Genomic DNA, 20,165 nt, shown 5'->3' with positions numbered 1-20,165 from the left:
TTATCTGGTAATCTAGAAGATATTGTTCTGGATCCAATGACAGTGGCACAAGCTACTGCGCCACCGTCCTTGGACCCATCTGTAAATAAGGATTTATAACTGTTATATTTATGTTTCAATTCATTATATTCTTGTTTATACTGTAATTCATTAGTTTCTGATTTTTTAAATGTGGTCAATGTTAGGTCCACTTGGGGCCTAACCAACTGCCAAGGAGAAGAAGAAAGAAGACGGGAAGGAGCGATATTTTCCAGCTCAATGCCCGCAGCAGCAAGGAATGGTTTAATTCTTAAACCAAGAGGCGGTACAAGCGAAGATTTCATATTGTATAAATCCTCACACAGAGGACTGAAAACACAGTTATATGCAGGGCTGGACTCACTGGAATATAATTTTGTTACATACTGTAAAGTTAATTTGATACGTCGCTGCTCAAGAGATGGCTCATCGGCCTCAACGTACAGGCTGTCAACAGGTGAAGTTCGAAAGGAGCCAAGACAAAGTCTTAGACCTTGATGGTGAACAGAATCTGAAAGTTTCAGGTTGCTTTTACAGGCTCCACCATATACAATGGAGCCATAATCAAGTTTTGACCGGATCAGTGATCGATAAAGTTGCAGGAGGGTAGCTTGGTCCCCTCCCCATTTAGAATTTGAAACGACTTTCAACAAGTCAAGTGCCTTCAGGCATTTAGTTTTGAGGGATTTGATATGTGGTAGAAACGTTAAATGTGAGTCAAAAATTAATCCCAAGAACTTGGCCTCCTTTACAACTTTGATGGGAGTGCCATCTAGAGATAGTTCTGGGTCCTTATGTGGCTTATATGTTCTGCAAAAATGTATACAATTAGTTTTGGACTTCGAAAATTTGAAGCCGTTTTCAAGACACCATTTATTAATCCTGTTTAAACACAACTGCAGTTGCCGTTCAATAGTATGCATATTTTTACCTCGGCAAGAAATATTATAATCATCCACGAAAAGTGATCCATCAATTGAATCGTTTAAAACTTTTGATAAACTGTTGATCTTGATGCTAAAAAGAGTGACAGATAAAATACTGCCTTGTGGAACACCCTGATCCTGATTGTAATGATCAGACAGGGAAGAACCCACACGGACCTGGAATTGTCTGTCATTTAAAAAGTTGGCAATAAATTGAGGCAAACGACCTCGCAAACCAAAGTCATGTAAATCCCTCAAAATACCATGTTTCCAGGTTGTGTCATATGCTTTTTCAAGATCAAAAAAGATAGACACAGCATGTTGTTTATTAATTAGTGCGTTTTTAACAAATGATTCCAGTCGCACTAAGTGATCGTCAGTACTTCTGTTTTTCCGGAAAGCACATTGTATATCTGTTATAAGATTATTTGTTTCCAAGTACCAAACAAGTCGATTATTTATCATGCGTTTCATGGTCTTGCAAACACAACTAGTTAATGAAATCGGACGATAATTGGACGGATCCGTATGATCACGTCCAGGTTTAGGTATGGGTACTACTATAGCATCACGCCATGAAGAAGGAAATTTCCCGGAAGTCCAAATATCATCAAAAATTGACAAGAGCGTCTCTAAACAGGATTCTGGTAAGTGCTTCAGGAGTTGATAATGGATGTTATCAGCTCCAGTAGCAGTGTCATGAGCTTGATCAAGAGCAGTATAGAGTTCATGAATAGAAAACGTTTCATTATAATCTTCCCCATTATCAGAATTGAAATTAATAGTTTTCTTTTCTTCTTGTTTTTGATATTGCTGAAATTTAGGTGTATAATTCAAAGAGGAAGAGTGTTTAGCGAGAGTTTCGCCCAGTTTATTCACAATATCTAATTTATCAGTAAGTAATTGATCTCCATGTTTAAGATGATGGACAGCAGATTTAGTACCTTTACCTTTGATTTTCTGGACCATGTTCCATACCTTGGACATGGGTGTCCGAGAATTTATTTTGGATACATAATTTTGCCAAGATTGGCGTTTGTTCTGCTTAAAAGTATGCCGCGCTTTAGCATTTAAAATTTAAAATTTATTTAAATTATGCACCATAGGATGGCGACGGAAATAATGTTCTGCTTTTTTCCTTGCCTTCCTAGCTTGTTTGCAGTCATCGTTGAACCATGGTTTTCGAATGTGTGGAACTGCAGAGGACTGATGGTATACACTCATCAGCTATGGAATTTAGTTCATCTGAAAAACATTTAATAGCATCGGGAGTGTCAATAAAACGTTCGGGTTTAAGTTTTTCATCACACATTGTTTCAAACAAAGCCCAGTTAGCCTTTTAAAAATTCCGCCTTGATGATGGAGGTACATCTGATGGAGTTACAGGCTTTAGAATAGTAGGAAAATGGTCACTTCCACAGAGGTCATCGTGCACTGACCATTCAAATTCATTTAGTAATTCTGAATTTGTGATTGACAGGTCGAGAGAAGAATAAGTCCCTGTAGCAGGGTGTAAATATGTGTTGGAACCATCATTATAAATACATAAATCATTATCAGAACAAAACTCTTCTAGTAATTTACCTTTGGTGGTTGTAGTTACACTACCCCAGAGTGGGTTGTGTCCATTCAGATCTCCCATTATAATACAGGGCTTCGGGAGTTGATCATACAGCACTTGAAGATCGGTTTTGTGAAACGTTGATGATGGAGAAATATAGAGAGAGCATAATGTAAACGCAACATGCAAAGTTAGTCGCACTGCAACGGCCTGAAGATCAGTAGTAAGTGAAACAGGGCTATGGATAACATTCTGTTTGACTAGGATGGAAGACCCTCCCGTGGCCCTGTCACCCGGAGGTGAAAAACAATGATATGCCTTGTAATGACGCAGGTCAAAAGTATCTGTCTGTTTTAAATAAGTCTCCTGCAGACAGAAAGCTGATGGTGTTAAATCCTGGACTAAGAGCTGCAACTCATTAAAATTAGTCCTTGGACCTCTACAATTCCATTGTAAAAGATTATTCTGATAACCTATCTTTTTGGGGGGTTTATTGGGGATCTACCCCGCACTTTTTTGGTGGGCGACAAGCTGTGAGCCCTAGAATGGACGTTTTCACACACGTCCATATCCTCAAGCGATCCGTATTTATTAAACAACTGAATTTTATTTTGTGACCCTTTCGGGGCTCTCCCACTCAGTTTCTTTGAAGAATCTTGCTGTTTACCTTTAATTTTACTGAGACTTTGCTGAGACTTTGTCGATGACAGAGGAGATGGTTCTAGATCAGGGGATGTTTCTAATTGTATTTGGGACGTACCAGTAAGTGATTCTCGTGTTTGAGTAGATGTAGCGGGTGAGAAAAGGTTTGGGGAATCCGTTTTGACCCAAGTCACGTTTGGCTGACAGCTAGTGGATACTGTAGGTACTCTAGATGCTGTTTCTGGCGCTCTTCTGGCAATGGAAGCATAGCTTTCTGTTTGTTCTAAGCTTAACACTTGTCTCTTTGCATAGGCAAAGCTGATGTTTTGTGTAAACTTTAGTTTATTTATTGCCATTTGCTGTTTCCAAACAGGACACTCTTTAGAATAAGACGGGTGATTCCCTGAGCAGTTGGTGCATTTTGTAACAGAACTGTCACAATCCTCTGTTGTGTGTGTCTTTTCACCAAAGCGAGCACACACAACGGATAATGTACAAGCATTTACACCATTTCCGAATTTTTGGCATTTGAAGCATCTGAGAGGATTCGGAATGTACGTGTCAACATTTAGATTGCAATAGCCGGCCTTGAGTGATCTTGGAGCGGAAGGTAGGGAAAAGGAAAACAGATAAGTGTTGGTTGTGACAGTTTCATTATTTTTACGAGTTGAGAATCGTTTCACATAAAGAACACCCTGATCTTTCATTTCAGAGGCAATATCTAATTCTGACATGTCAGCGAGTAATCTATCGCGGTCCCGTACAATTCCCTTACTCGTGTTGAGCGTTTTGTGTGCCGTGATGGTGACGGGAATGCCGACAAATGTCTTAGTGTTTAACAGGTTTGTTGATTGTTGCTTTTTGGTACACTCAATCAAGAGTGCACCAGAACGTAATCTTATGATATTTTTCACGTCCCCAGTAGTGCCTTGGATACCCTTCGACACAGCAAAAGGGTTTAATTTCAAGGGTGTTCTATCTTCAGTCTCAACAACTAGAAAACGTGGCCAGTATTCAGTAGGATTGGACAGTCTAAGGTCAGTATCAGTATGATCTTCTTCAAGGAGACGTTTTGTTTTTTTTGTAGGGGGTTTCATACGCCATGGTTATTGTTTTTTCATTTCATCATCCGAGCTCCCCACCCACCATGGAGTATCACAGGGACAATGCTAGAGCAAGCGGATCTCCAGCTTGCAGCACCAAAGATACTCGGATGATATACTCCAGCAGAAGAGTTACAAATAACAAATCCACCAGATTGGCCCATGAGCCACCGCCTTCTGGCATAGGACTCTAGGCAAAGCGCAAAACATCATTGTTCAAAAGTTTAAACATCTTTAATGAACAATTTCACCAAGACCCAATGGTTAACATTAATAAATCCAATTTGTGTGATGACAAATAATTATAGTCCATACACACAGGGCTTGGCGTGACCAGCCGATTAATAGAATCGGGCCGATTCTACCACCCGTCTAGGTGAAGTAAGGGCCGAAGTGGTGTGTTGAGCAACAGGAACACGGTTCAGGCTCCTGCTGCCCTCAACCACCAGACTACCGTCCTCCACCGACACGGGACGCAACCCACGGCAAACAGGTTGCCCAATTCGGTTGCTCCTTGCAACCAGCAATGGGGTGCTATGGACCTAGTTGACCCGGGTCCACACGGGGGTTTGAACGGCTCTTGGCGTGACCCAGCACCCACCACGAGGAGGTGGCCGTTCACGGGTGCCTCTTCAACAGAGAAAATCGATCAGAAAACAATATCGCCCCAAGTCCTCAGAGACCGGCAGACCTTGAAGGAGACGTTGACAGACTGGAGTGCGTGACTCCACCTCAGGGACCGGCAGACCCTGGAGGAGACGTTGACAGACTGGAGTGTGTGGCTCCACCTCAGAGACCGGCTGACCCTGTAGGAGCCATGGACAGACTGCAGTGTGTGACTCCACCTCAGGGACCGGCAGACGCTGGATGAAGTCTTGACAGACTGCAGTGTGTGACTCCACCTCAGGGACCGACAGACGCTGGATGAAGTCTTGACAGACTGGAGTGTGTGACTCCACCTCAGAGACCGGTAGACCCTGTAGGATACATGGGAGACATGGATGTCTTGTCTGACATCTTGAAACCAGCATCTGACGCAGATGACGAAGCTGATGCAGCATTTGGCCGTTACACCAGAGACTGACACACATACACACACCTGATGACGAGTGTCCCTGGTAACGATCAAGCACACTACATCTCGCCTACTGAAAGCGAAAGCTATGAATAGGCTTAATTCAAACAGCTTGATATGTTCAAACTAGTCAATATACATTCCGAAAACACAATGAACGATTGAAATATACTTAGTTTACGTTGATGAAATAGTTCCCTTTGCCATGACCCATCTTAACTTTAAGTGTTATATTGTAGTGGAGCTATATGCACGTATAGTAGTTACATGTATCTTGTACACGACTACACTACAATCACACGGCAGAATGAGGGCTCATTGTGTAGTTCAGTTGTGCCTTCCGTCAGTTCGACATACTGAAAGCATGAATCGTAGCTAAAAATAGAAATGCAGGGTACACTGTTGCAAGGAAACCCAACATTTTCTTTCGTGACTGTCAACAATTACCTTTCTTCGTCCACCTGGACAAGTTGCGTTGGATAACAGAGGTAAAATGTATCCTAATACAAATTTAATTGGTCTGACTACAGGGTACAAACTGGCACGTGTGAGTAATTTCTGAACAGGACTCAGCAGTGTGACGTTCGGTAAGTCCTTCTGTTGTTACTAAGTGGCGTATTATTGATTCATATTACACATGTCTGCCTTTCCCACCTGACGAGGGGGTATCGGTGTGACCCTTGGACATGTGTTCCTGTTTGATGGAGTCTTCTACTGATGTCTCAGACTTGTTATCATGAAACTTTATATTTCACCTGTATCTTTAATGCCTATGTCCATTTACTAAACAGGTCCTAGAGATGTTTTCCGAGTCTGGGAATGAGTTCAGAATTGTTTATGTTTGTACTTGTGTGAAGTGATTTGTGACATGTATGCATCTGTCCATGCAATTTGTGCCAAGCCTCTATCAGCGTCTCGTTCTTAAGGTATTAAATGAAAAAAGCGCTCTGTTCTGAGAGCATAAAACTTTCTTGAATGTCTTTTTTTCATGTCTGTTATTATGAACTTATGCCTGTTTTTTTTTCATTTATTCACATCTCACACTCGGTTTGTAAGGCATTATGCAAACAAGTTCAGTTCTTCAACCAGTTCGTTTCGCTACTGAGAATGCACCAAGTCTTTACTTGTGTTGACACTAAGGATTCATGTCCTGTGGGCATCAATATATTTTCTGCTACAAAGACTTTCCACATAAACTGATCAGTGATTAATGATAACCTTTCCACCAGTGCATATCGGAGAGTGAGTCAAATGTTCCAGTGCTCCCGCTACAAAGAATAACCCTTAATACACGCCAAGCAGGATGTTGTTTGTACATCAATGCTGTTCAACAACTGGGATCAGAATTGTCACACTGTGGGTAATATTGCATTATCAACCATAAAAAGGTCATGTTTTGTAGCGACTTCCTGGTCTTCCTTCATTCACCAGATGTAACAAAGAGTTGCTTTTTGACTGCTTCCTCAGATCCAAGGAAGGCTGCAAGGGACTCCATATTTAATCTTTAAGGCAAGAGTCAACACATAAATGCCCAGGAGTAAGTCGCTCAGTTGGATTAGTCGGACCGGAAAACCCATCATATTACCTCATACGACTAGCACAGGTTGATAAGAATATCACTGCTACGTTTCTCTGCTAAGTTTCTCTGCTAAGTTTAGGCAACTCTTATGACTAGCAGTGGTTCTCTACGGATAATGTCTCAGGCCCACAAAAGGTGTCTGCTAAATGTAATTGTTTGTGATTATCGGTTCTGGCGCGTGGATAACAGTGTAACAAAATGTAACCTACTTAAAAACACTCCACCACATACAGCTTACTGCTCCTGAATGTCCTAAATGTTGGGTCTTTCCAACTCCCTGAACTGATCACATACATAGATGACAATGAACACGCGCACAGCGAACAAATCACACTGAAGTGGTATATGCAAGTAAAGAGACAATCTGCCAACATCCGTTGACATTGCACTGCAGAGAAGTTTGTTCCTCTTTACCACTTCCGAATGTCCAAAGTATGCTGCATGACAAATGGTGTTCTTACGTCTTTAACATTTCTTCTGTTACAGAATACAATTTCATCATGTTCCTTGCCACCAGTGTCTTCATATTATCCTGTGAGTAACTGTGTCATCACATTGACAGTAGCTTTATATTTACACGAATCCACTGACCCAAATATTTGTTTTTGGTTTGAGATCAATTTCCAAACAACTGAAACATACCAACATACATATAAATGGTCACGAATCCCATTCTTAAGAGGATACATAATTGTCATTAACCCTTGTGAGCCCAGCGATATACGTTACTCTTTTACAAATGTCTTTGCGTGCACTTGAGACGTAGCAATTTGAAGCCAAATCCTGGTAATGTATCGTGTAATGTTACACAATAACCAAATGCACAGACTGAGATGAAAACATAATATGTCGTAAACAATTTAAACAATATAAATGTGGTTATTTGTACAAACACCTTTATTTGGATTTCGGTGTAATTATTCTCTGTGTCTTTCTCTGTGGTTAGCAGTTTTGGTGTTCACTGATGCTGAATGCGACATTCGTTCATTTGGAGAACCGTGTGTCAAGTCCTGTCCTTCACAATGTGCTGTTCCAAGGAACAGATTTGACAGATTCTGTGACTTAAACAGCGGGATATGTCCTGAAGGATGTATCACTGGCTGGCATGGCAACTACTGCAATCAAACTTGTAACACTAACTGCTCGAAAAGTGTCTGTAATCAACAAAATGGGCACTGCACCTTCGGTTGTATTGACAACTATATATATGTTGGACCTTTCTGTGACACTGGTAAGTATAACACGTTTTGCGTGTGACCGTAGTTTGTGTTATTGTTTAACGATGCAAGCGAAGGTAGCGTATGTGTTGACGGTTGATACATCTGAAATTGATCAGGCGTGTACTAATAGTGAGATATCATTTTATCAACAAGACATACTTTATTGTCCCGCTGTTACACTTGAAACGTTTTTGCACTGTTTGAAATTGTATATCTCTTGAGAAGTTACATTAGTGAAATGTGTTCAAATAGAGTTCTGTGTTTACTTGACAAACAGCCAGAGCATAGTTCACTTTGTCCGTTGTTAACTTTCATTCTTCTCCTGGCTTCAGTTCCCGACACAAAAACTGCGACGCCCGAAGAAGAAGCAACGCCAGGTAGTGGATATGTGATAGCTTTAACATTTGCAATGTTGTCATGGAATGAAGATTTAGTTGGAGTGTATTCTTATTAGTACCATGATAAATCACAACCTGTTGTTATTAGTGTCATGATACATGCCAGTCTGTCCTTATTAGTACCATGATAAATCACAGCCTGTTCTTATTAGTGTCATGATACATCACAGTATATTTTTTATCTTTGTCATGATAAATCACAGTGTGTCCGTATTAGTGCAATGATAGACCACAGTATGTCTCTGATGATCTCATGATAAATCACGGTACTTTGTATCCACAGCAGGTACTCCCAACAATGCGCCGACGCAGACTACCACCACAAAACCTCCATCAGATAAACCAGTCCTAGCTATTTCCTTGTCAATAGCTGTCACAGCGGGTGTCGTCATTGTGATAGCAGTAATTGTCTACCTGAGGTAAGATGTAGTGCTAGAAACAGGGGAAACAAATCAGAAAAACACAATCATTGCGCTGTTTCACAGAGCAAAACTCAAGATATAATCGGGGTAGTGATACCCTGGGACCTATTACGTTTTCTTGAAGTAAAGATCAAATATCGGTACAACAATCCAGCATTTTAGTAAGAACATTAATAGCATTTCATATCTTTACTTTAATTTATGTGAATAATATATTCATTTTATGAGAGAATGTTTCTCATATTTTGTCTCCATATTTGTTTTCAGACGAAAAAAGAAGGGTGAGTAAATACAGCTTGCAATCATATACTAACAGCATTAGCGTTAATCAAACTAATGTGTGTTACATTTTGCATAATCTCTCATTAAGGCCGTACGTATTTCTCAGGCTTTGGAAGTAATTCCGTTACAGATTAAATAGATATCAAGATTGCATCAGGAGGCAATGCATGCTTTTTGGAGCTTTCATCATACACGTGCTTTGATAGCATATAACATTTATTTCATGTTGTTATGATTGTTGTTTTCAGGTCAGTCTGACCCTGAGGTTGGCCAGACACTACTTCCAGGTATGTTCAATCAGATTTGCTCCCTATTTGAGGGTACATGACCAATAGCGCAAAGGTATTGTAAGGTAAACAATCGTTGTCACATGACCAAAATTATGTGAAGAAGATCATAAACAATTTTGTTTAGAAAATATCTCGATATTAAACGTTGTATATTTTCATCCCGTTGTTCAATGTTGTTGTAATGTTAGTCTATTTTTACAATATTTTTTTTGATGGTGTAGAAGGATTCGTAATGGGGAAGATAATATATTACAAATAAAGCAAATAAAGAAAATATGGTATTGATTTCTGCATATCACTACAGATAGATTTTAAATGAGAATTTTCATTGACTTTTTTTTACGAGGTTGACTAACTCTGAAATCATGTATAAAGATATAGACGACATTTACACATAGATCTAACTGGGTAACAACGATCAAGGTTAGGGACATATGTTGCCCATAAGAATGGGTTCTTTGTTCTTCTAACTGGATATCTAACGTCAAGTTTATGGGTTCTGTGTACTTTAATAATGTAACAAATATGATGAAAATGATGATTCAATACTTAGCTGCCAGGACTGGATGTACATATGAGTCAAACGGCCTCTGAATGTAGACAGGAAAATAGTGTCAAAACACATATCTTGCATAGTCATTGCGTACCTAAACCCTCTTGTAAATAGCATCTCTCGAACGTAAGAAAGCAAATTACTTTTACAATGTTCGTTGCGTAATTTAAGCAGTTGATATCAATGTTACTAAATTTATTCTAAGTAACTTCATCCAATATTTTATTGACTATCTGTGATTTATGACTAAAGAGTGTCGTCTATCAGATTTACCCTTCTCCAGTAGGACACATAACGTGGGAAATGTTTGGCGCCAATTGTAGAGAATTCGCCAGTGTGGTCACCGTCAAAACAATTAAAGGCCAATCTTATTTGTTTGTGCCAGAACAGTTATGGTATATTCTTCCATGGCTGCGTCTGGACAATATGAAGCTGAACTGACACAATCGTTTCAGTTACGATGAAGCAATTAATTCTCTGTGGCTCAAAGAGGTCTTCTTACAACTAAGGTTCAATAATTCCTTGTAGTTTCAGCCACAAATCTGGATGGCAGTCGCCGTGAGGACACTATGTTGCACAATGCCTGCAGACGGGGGACCCTTGCCCAAGTCAGACAAATTTTATCTCACGAACTGGTGGACATAAACAGCAGAGGAAAGTGTGGCTGGACACCAGTCATGATAGCGGTGGAGGGTGGACGCCGAGAACTAGTTGACCTCCTTGTGAAACAAGGTGGTGACATGACACTGACAGATGATGACGGTAACACTGTCCTTCACGTGGCTTCTATCAAAGGTTATTTGAAGATAATGACATATATTCTCTCAACGAAAACAGTTGATGTCAACATTACAGGACACTGTAAGAGGACAGCAGTGATGGCGGCAGCAAGGTTTGGACATCGGAAAGTGTTTGACTTGCTTGCGAAAAACGGAAGTGATCTCTCAACTGTTGATTCGGATGGAAACAACATCCTTCACATCGCCTGCATCGGAGGAAATGTAGAGATCGTCAAATATATCCTTAACAACGTCAATGTTGATATTAACAGCAGGGGGCATAACCGAAAGACACCACTGATGTTCGCAATAAATTTTGGCAATGTTCGAGTCTTTGAACTGCTTGTAAGTAAGGACTGCATCTTGCCAATAGTGCAGGAGAACGAGACAAATATCCTGCACATGGCATGTGTTAAAGGAAATGTTGACATGGTTCGACACATCCTGAAGAAAAACATTGTTTCTGTAGATGGAGAGGACAGTATGGGGAAGACTCCAGTGATGCTTGCTGCTGAGTCGGGCCATACAGACGTATTTCAGCTGCTAGTGAGTAAACAGTGTGACATACACAAGACCTGTCACGATGGACACAACATCCTTCATACAAGCTGTGCTCTGGGTCATGTTGACATAGTAAGGTGTATTCTGAAAGAAGGTCTTATTAATATTGACAGTTATGGAAAAAACGACATGACACCTGTAATGTTTGCAGCACAAAATGGACAAAGAGACATATTTGATTTACTTGTGAACAACGGGTGTGACATGTCCCAGAAAGATAAAAATGGAAACACTGTCCTTCACATGGCCTGTATCGGAGGAAGCAAATACATTGTTGAACGTATCTTGTCAAAGGAACCTGTTGACATCAATAGTAGAGGACAGTCTCAGGGGACACCGGCAATGATGGCAGCAGCATGTGGACACAAGGACGCGTTTGACCTACTCGTAAACAGAGGAGCAGACCTGACACTAGTTGACGGAAGAGGGTTTGGCGTCCATCATCTGGCTTGTATGGGTGGACACGAAACAATGGTGGAACATATTCAGAACATTTTTGAAGTTCGTGACAGTGATGTACTTTAACACAGATGCACAGTCGGACGGACAGTCCCAGTTACATGCTTCATACCAGTGATCTTGTAATATATTCCAGCTACAGTATGTGCGATACATTCTCGTTATTTGTGTGGTCAGTTTCACCTCATTATATCGTGTCTGCAGTCTGCAGATTTATTTCAGACACGCGTTGAGGCTCTAAGGTGTTAGCTCACAGTATATGGGCGTCGATACAAGGAACATTACCTACGACTAACTTACAAAAAAGCAACAATTCATCAGTCATATACATGTATATACGAGTACTTGAAAATGACTATTTAAGCAATGTGCTCTGTGTGGTTTAGGTTATTAGCTATAATGATACAATATTGTCTCACAATGTATGGGTTTAAGAGGAACACTGATGTGTGTTTATCCATTTCAATAAAGGCTTTTAAAAGTTGCATGGATTTATGAATTGATGCCATGATTCTATAACATTCAGTCAGTATGTTCCAAAACGTTATAAATGTCAGGATCCACAAACAGTTTTATAATCTGTTATAGACACCAGGACATACATTGATCTCCAGAGAAACTAACCCTCCATAAGAACATACATACAAGTGTGCCATATGATCTATGAAGTAATAAATACTGCAGGGCCTGCTTGCACAGAGCATACATACATACATACATACATACATACATACATACATACATACATACATACATACATACATACATACATACATACATACATACATACATACATACATACAGACAGACAGACAGACAGACAGACAGACATACATACATACATACAGACAGACAGACATACATACATACATACATACATACATACATACATACATACATACAGACAGACAGACAGACAGACAGACAGACAGACAGACAGACAGACAGACAGACATACATACAGACATACATACATACATACATACATACATACAGACAGACATACAGACATACATACATACATACATACATACATACATACATACATACATACATACATACATACATACAGACAGACATACATACAGACATACAGACATACATACATACATACATACATACATACATACATACATACATACATACATACATACATACATACATACATACATACATACATACATACAAGTGTGCTATATGATCTGTGAAGTAATAAATGCTGCACATTTGCAATTGTGTACAACAATGGCGATATTAGGAAAGTGCATACGACAAGAAAGTCGATATCGCGAAAGTTATTCCGACATATCGGATTAACGAGGATGTCGGACTGAATAAATGAGACGTAAAAGTTACGTTTATTCAATACGTTACCAACAAAGGCGTCCGATAAAGTCGATTGTAGGATAAATGGTCGGAGTAACGAGATTTGACTGTATTGCAATTTGGTTCTCTTTAAGCCCAAATAAACGAATCGTGATAAGTGTTAGTAATTTTGAACCAGTGTAAGTGTTTTGGGTTTTTTAGCTGAACTGACAAAATTTATGATCAAACAGATATGTCTGTATGTAAGAAACGTATATTATTTTAGATAATGAAGAAGTACAAATGTAGCTGGGTTGAGGGGGATAGGATAATCTGCTTCATTGTGAACACCGATGTTCTTGTTGTTGTTTAACTGAATTATCATCATGAAAACATCGTCCATGAGTCGAGAATCGCTCAGAATGTTGCGGAAAAGAACTTTCATCCATATTGCAGCGTGGTTATAGAGATAAGTCACACGTATGTCGGTTTAGTTTCGTTCATTACCATATAAAGAATCTCACCAAGTGTCTACTGATATCAAATATATCAAAACGAGTTGATAAAGTTACAAATATCCGAGACTTGCCGAGGATATTTTTTACCTTTATCAACGAGTGTTGAAAAATGTAGATATCTGAACACAGTACTGGCATAAGATTTGCAGTGCAACGATGTCGTAATATTGTGACGTCATAGCCTCGTCAGGGCATTGCGCAAAGTCTACTGTCAAAGCGATATCTCCTAGGAGATATAGTCTGATCTGACACAAGCGATATCTCCGGTGGATCACAGTTTTGGATGATAAAATTCGCTATCAGCTTTCTTTCACTAATGTCTGATTACCTCACGTAGGTTAAAATAGAATGACAAATGGTGTTTACGACCAATACAAAGTCTCATTGAAATCTATAGCAGGCCATATATACCGGATGAATATACACCTGATCAGTCTTACTGTTGCTCACATTTTCAGTTCTAATACTCCTAGCGTATTTTTACACACTTTTGTTGCACTGATATACAAAATGATAACCAAAGGGGGTAACTGTGGCCTGGTTTTCTCGACAACGGTCTCATAATGACATATTATTTCAGCACTTATATCGAGGGTAATAACTTCATTGTAAGAAAAGACAAGTGTATGTGTTCAATCATTGTTGTTAGTTACCGACAAAATTCCATTTGGTTTCACATGGAATTGCAAATATTTCGTGTACACATCCCCTTTAATTTCCTCTCCTATACAACGTCAACGAGTGATGACATTTGCTAAAAATGTTTAATACCAGATGAAACAGTCACGTACCCACTTTTCCAAACCTGACAGCCAGTGATATAAACAATCAGTTTCTGATGTAATTCCCGCTGTATTGACGTACATAATCGAGTCTGGATTAGGCAATCACGTGATTGACACCATGAGCATCAGTTTACACAACTAGGACACGATGACTCATCAAGCATGTCAGCGAGACTCACCCCCGGGTCCGATTAGTCGTCTCTGGACACGATTATGGGCTGATCTGTTCTAACCAGGATTTTGGTGGCTTGGTAATTCCGATAGTATTCTGGATACTGTTGGCCAATCGTCAACACAACACAATCTGAATTCTCTCAAAACAGAATTAATAGCTGCTTATGCATAATGATATTTTATTCATAAAACTCCCATATCTTCAGTACTACATTATGACGTCAGCCTATTGCATATGTGTTGCCTACGTCGCCATGTGAAACGGTACAAGGCTGTGTATTTTTAACCTGTTGTGGGGTTTTTCAATGTTCAGTCACATGACGATAGAGGCGGCCTAAATAATTTAACAGAGAGCGCACCTGTCGCACCTTTGGCCGTTGTAATGTGAGTCACGCAGACTGCACTGACAAAAGATTTTCAATTCTGATGTTACGCAAGCAACACTCTTTGCTGATTACACTGGCGCCGAGACCCGGATGAAGGCATTCCCCGACACACAGCTTGGAGCGGTCTACCCTGTACTACAGATAGTGTGCAGTCGGGCTGGAGGGTGGTAGCAGCGTTACATGTATAGCAAGGTAAGGTGGATACATGTCGAAGGCTTACTTTGATAAATCGACAGCAACTTGGTGCAAACATGGAGAGAGGAGCGAGTTTGTTATGCATTTACCTTACACAGAGGCCGTTAGTCTGATAACTCAAGTCATGTATTCTTCTCAACACAACATTTACCTGTATTTCCGAACTATAGACGTCGACGTCGATAAGGAGCTTGTATTTTACCTTTAATTCATTTAATGCACCTTTAATTTACTATTAATACCTTACCATAACTACAATTTCATTTTGATTTTCAACTCTATTCAGAAAAATTACCACCCCCTTCCCCTCTCTGAAAACAGTTCCTACGCCCCTGTTCTTGAAAGATTGGAATTAGAGAACCACCAGTGTGCACATTTTGTAAACAGGCACGACAGTTTGCACGGCATCTACTGTTTGAGTGTAGTTTTAGGTTGGGAGCGTGGACAGAATTGTTCTCATGGCTCGGGAGAGTAGGCGAATGGAACTAGCATTAGAAAATATATTATTTAGTTTCAAAGGGGAAACTAACAACCCTATGAAGATTATCTGCCTTATAGTAAGGAAGAATATTTACACTATGTTCAGAAAAGAAGTTAAACCAAACTTTCACCAGATCAAAAGTGAAATACAAATAGTTACTACAAATCTTGTAAATTTATTGCCAAGCTAAAATGTATCTCTTGGAAATATAACTTTGATAAAAAGTTGCTTATATTTTGAAATGTTAGGGTCATTTATGAAAATAAACACTACCAAAAGAAGAACGTTAATTCGCCAATGCTTTTCTAAATAAATAATACATTTCACATTAGATATGCCTATTTTCCTGCTAAAATGAATAGTTTTAAAAGAACAGTCAATCAAAATCACTATGGTCGGGCGATTTCATTATAAGCGTGGTGGTGCATTTGTTCATCCTAATTAGTCAGCTTTGTTTTTGTTGGCGAGTGGAGACGTGGGCGATTAAACCGAAACCTTCACATTAGACAGTACAATTCTTTTTGATTCTGTTCTTTGTACTTTCATAATGATGATATAGATTTGTCATGCTTTTTATAACAATAACATAATGCCGTAAAGGATTTAAGTAGTTTTATCAAAGCACGGCATCCATTACGCGCGTAACAAGCATCGAGTGGGGAAGGAGTCTTCTTGGAGGTTACGGAAAAGGGCAAGTGCTGATGTATATCGAAAATATGTTTCTCCATTCACTTGGGGGAACCAGCTGCGAATCTTATGCAGATGAATTGTACGACGATCATGCAACCAAATTGTTTAGAATCGCGTATCGTGCATGTAAACGGCTACGTTTTGGGGTACAGTTTGGCTAAGAATTCGCCAGTTTTCACTGATTTTCATTATTTACTGATGTCATGACAATAATCTTTTCAACGTTACTAATTGGTTTTACAGTACATCAGCTCATGTGTAAACAGTACCTCTAAAGAGTATGGGATTTTGTGCAAAATCTAGTTTAGAACAGTGGACTGAAGTAAGTGACTACATTTACACTAGTGAGATTAAACCTTTAAAGGCTAGTATATATAATAATATATATGATGTATACGATGTGCGACTACTCCATGTGACTAGACTAGACATTCCTGACTCTGTAACCGACATGTTTTGAAGTTCACGTGAATCAGTGTAGATACATATATATATATATACATACACACATACATACACACATACATACATACATACATACACACACACACACACACACACACACACACACACATATATATATATAGATAGATAGATAGATAGATAGATGATAGATAGATAGATAGATAGATAGATAGATAGATAGATAGATAGATAGATAGATAGATAGATAGATAGATAGATCTTTTTAAAAAAGACAGAAAAAAAAATCTGCACGTAACTGAAACACATACATACATACATACATACATACATACATACATACATACATACATACATACATACATACATACATACATACATACATACATACATACATACATAGTAGTATAGGGAATGATAGTCCGAAAACACTTTTCAAAAACCCCTCTAAAAAGCCTCATTTACTAAATGAGGCTTTGGTGGGACCCTTAGCTCTTGGTACTATTGCCCCTACTACAAAGCCACGCCATCACGTTTACCGTGACTTGGCAGGCGGTAACACTGTGCCGTACGGTACGATCAATAATTCTTCTCTTACAAAACCCCTACCCGGCCCATCCCTCAAGTAGTACATATCCACTTTATCTATGTTGTAAGTTTTGACTGACTATATAGGATCGGTGGCTCGCTTACGGCTATGTTATGTTTATATCAATGAAACAGTTTAATGTGAACCGCCTACGATCTCTTTGGTGTTCATAATAAAGGCTTGCTGGGCTTTTTGTATTCCCTGTGCTATGTACTTTTTTTTCTCATCCTCGCTGATAGCAGACTTACGAGACTTGGATCGAATATCTTGTTTCATTCCGTTATATTTTTTGAGTTCAGAGAGGATTGAATGAAACTCCTCTTCTGAGATCTTACTGTCAGACAGTGCCGTGGAAATTCGCTCACTCACTGTGTTGAGTTTTGCTTCGGCCAGAACCCTGATCTCGTCGTGTTTCAATGCCTTACGATTAAGCCTGCGTGATACTAACTTAAGCGCCAACCCTACCAACCCTGCCACCCCAGCCGTTATTTCAATACCTAGCACTATAGGTGCAGCCACGATGGTGGTTAACAACCCAACGCCTGCCGCCCCTAGTCCCATGCTGGTTGCCATAAGGGTAGTGTCAGCCCCATCCACGATATTGAAAGCTCTATTATATTTTTTACATAGTGCTTTCCGCGTGTCACGGTCTTGTTCTAGTTGACGTTTTACATCACATAACTGCCTCAAACGGAACCCATCTACGGTTTCTAACGTCTTAGCTCCTTCCTCTACGACTGGGTACAGACCCATCCTATAATATATATTTTGAAAGATATTTTAATTGGGGTTCAGTTAAAAATCTATCAATGTATTTGAAGCCTATAAGTTCTAGACTACTAGTCAGGGCAATAGGTGAGAGGCTAATAAAATATCCTATGCTAATAAAAACCTCACTGGGGCTTATTAAGTGGTTTATAGGACCCGTGGTATCCTGTTGTATAACAATACGACAATAATCGGTTGTGTAACCCCAGCGTATTGACACCCCGGGTAAAATTTGGTGTACTATTGGGGGGTCTTCATCGAATGAATCCGTAAAGAAGACTTCTATGATGAGTGTGAAAGGGGGGGTTATTATTTCAGGATTACTAAATGTTAATTTATTTTCGAAGTAAGTTGATAACCCATTTTTGTCGTAACCATCAGATTGTCTGGGTGCTAATCCCCTCTCCGGAATGAAATCCCCGGCCCAGATACCGTTGTTCCTAATCTTAGTGATCCAATTATTTTCGTCTATTGTGATATAAGGTGAGGTGGGTGTTAAGTTGATCAGCCATTTAGGTTTTTTAAAATCTGGTAACGGCACCGGTCTGTACATGTTGTCTTTGAAGTGTAGGATGTAGAATTCATCTTCCTCACCAGGCTGATCGAATCCCTCTGTATCTCCCAGGTCGTTAAGTGTAGTGTTGGGATGATGATTAGTCATTATTATACTATTATGATATAATTTCCAACTGGTTTTCTGATAATAATTCAGGGGTTAACTTTATACCCATGAAGTGTATGTTGTCAGGCAGGAAGATATTGATTAGTGATATCTTATTTTCCACGATCACGTTGACCCCCTGCAGACTGGTCTTGGAGTCGACACCCACCCGCACGTAAACGTTGCAAACTTGAAACTGGTGTCGTTTCACCCACCCGAGTTTGATCCCCTTCACGATCTCGACATCATTCCCCGATGGTTCCCCTAGGTAGACTTTGATGAACAATGTTGAGTTTGCCGGTAGATCCTCTAGTATCTTGACCACGCCTTCGAATTCAGACACCAACTGCAATTTCACGTTTTGTATGGCTGGTTTACTCGATAGCATGTGGGCTGCTATAGTGTTGACTGGGCTGACGACTATGCTACGTCTCTGAGTTGGGACGTAAGCCACGAGCAGGGTTCCATTGTTCACGACTTTGTTTAGGTGGTTGTCTTTGTTATCCGTGAACACGTAAGGGGAGACGAGTCTAATATTGAGAAACCATTTGTTATCGGGTAACAACACCCACTTGTCATCTTCGGTGAAGACGAGCATATATGGTTTGTTTTTGACGACGGTAGTGCTCTCAACATCGTCTAAGTCGAACAGTTTACCTCCGAATGATGGGTATATTCTCCAGTTGTCATCACCGGTGTTGACGAGGGCGTACTTAGTGTTGGCTGTTGCTCCTGTGGTATCTATCATATCACTTAGGGCTCCACCGGAGGGGATTTCAACGCGTTTGTAAATGTTGTTTTTCAGTTGCAAAGCATACGATTTACCATCTACTCCGGGAGCGTCGAAACCGCGTGTGTCTCCGAGGTCGGAGATCCCGATATTGACGCATTTTTTCACTCCGGGCCCTTGTGCGCTGGTCATGTTACGTGAAGCGTTAAGCTGAGGTATCCTATATTTACAGGATTATGATTTATATCTAACACCGATATTGTCAGCTCAGGTATGTTGCCCTGGGTTAATCTCTTATACTGCCGTGGTGAAAATGACTCGGTTCTACCGTCGTTGAATTTCTCAGTTTTAACCGGCACTGCTCTCAATATAGTGGAAGGGTGGCCTCCTTGAATGTTGTACGTTGTGCTCACCTGATCGAGATGAATGTACAGCTCTCGGTACGGTACTAGGTCGGGTAACTTCGTGCCTGTGACGGTTGTTGTTGGTTTTATCTCGTCAGGAGACATACCGAGTATCCTCGCTAATGGTCGGCCTAGCCTCAAGGAGGTTCTTCCGTTGTTGATTAACACCACTGTGCCGTTTGAGTCGT

The 20,165-nt window shown here is 40.0% G+C and overlaps 1 protein-coding gene and 1 long non-coding RNA gene across 2 annotated transcripts; both read left to right on the top strand.

Moving 5' to 3' along the window:
• The first annotated feature begins 7,418 nt into the window (after window positions 1-7,418).
• Window positions 7,419-8,931, top strand: LOC137280714 (uncharacterized). Its single transcript, XR_010956711.1, has 3 exons — window positions 7,419-7,438; window positions 8,457-8,501; window positions 8,806-8,931. It is a non-coding gene; the product is annotated as an uncharacterized lncRNA (long non-coding RNA).
• Window positions 8,932-10,638: 1,707 nt separating this feature from the next.
• LOC137282133 (putative ankyrin repeat protein RF_0381) lies at window positions 10,639-11,934 on the top strand. Its single transcript, XM_067813859.1, has one exon. The coding sequence runs from the start codon at window positions 10,639-10,641 to the stop codon at window positions 11,932-11,934; it is 1,296 nt and encodes a 431-aa protein (XP_067669960.1).
• The last annotated feature ends 8,231 nt before the right edge of the window (window positions 11,935-20,165 follow it).

This window comes from Haliotis asinina, chromosome 4 (assembly GCF_037392515.1).
Source record: "Haliotis asinina isolate JCU_RB_2024 chromosome 4, JCU_Hal_asi_v2, whole genome shotgun sequence".
NCBI lineage: Eukaryota > Metazoa > Mollusca > Gastropoda > Lepetellida > Haliotidae > Haliotis > Haliotis asinina.
Note: the sequence above shows the minus strand (reverse complement) of the source record. Positions and strands in the feature narration are given on the sequence as shown.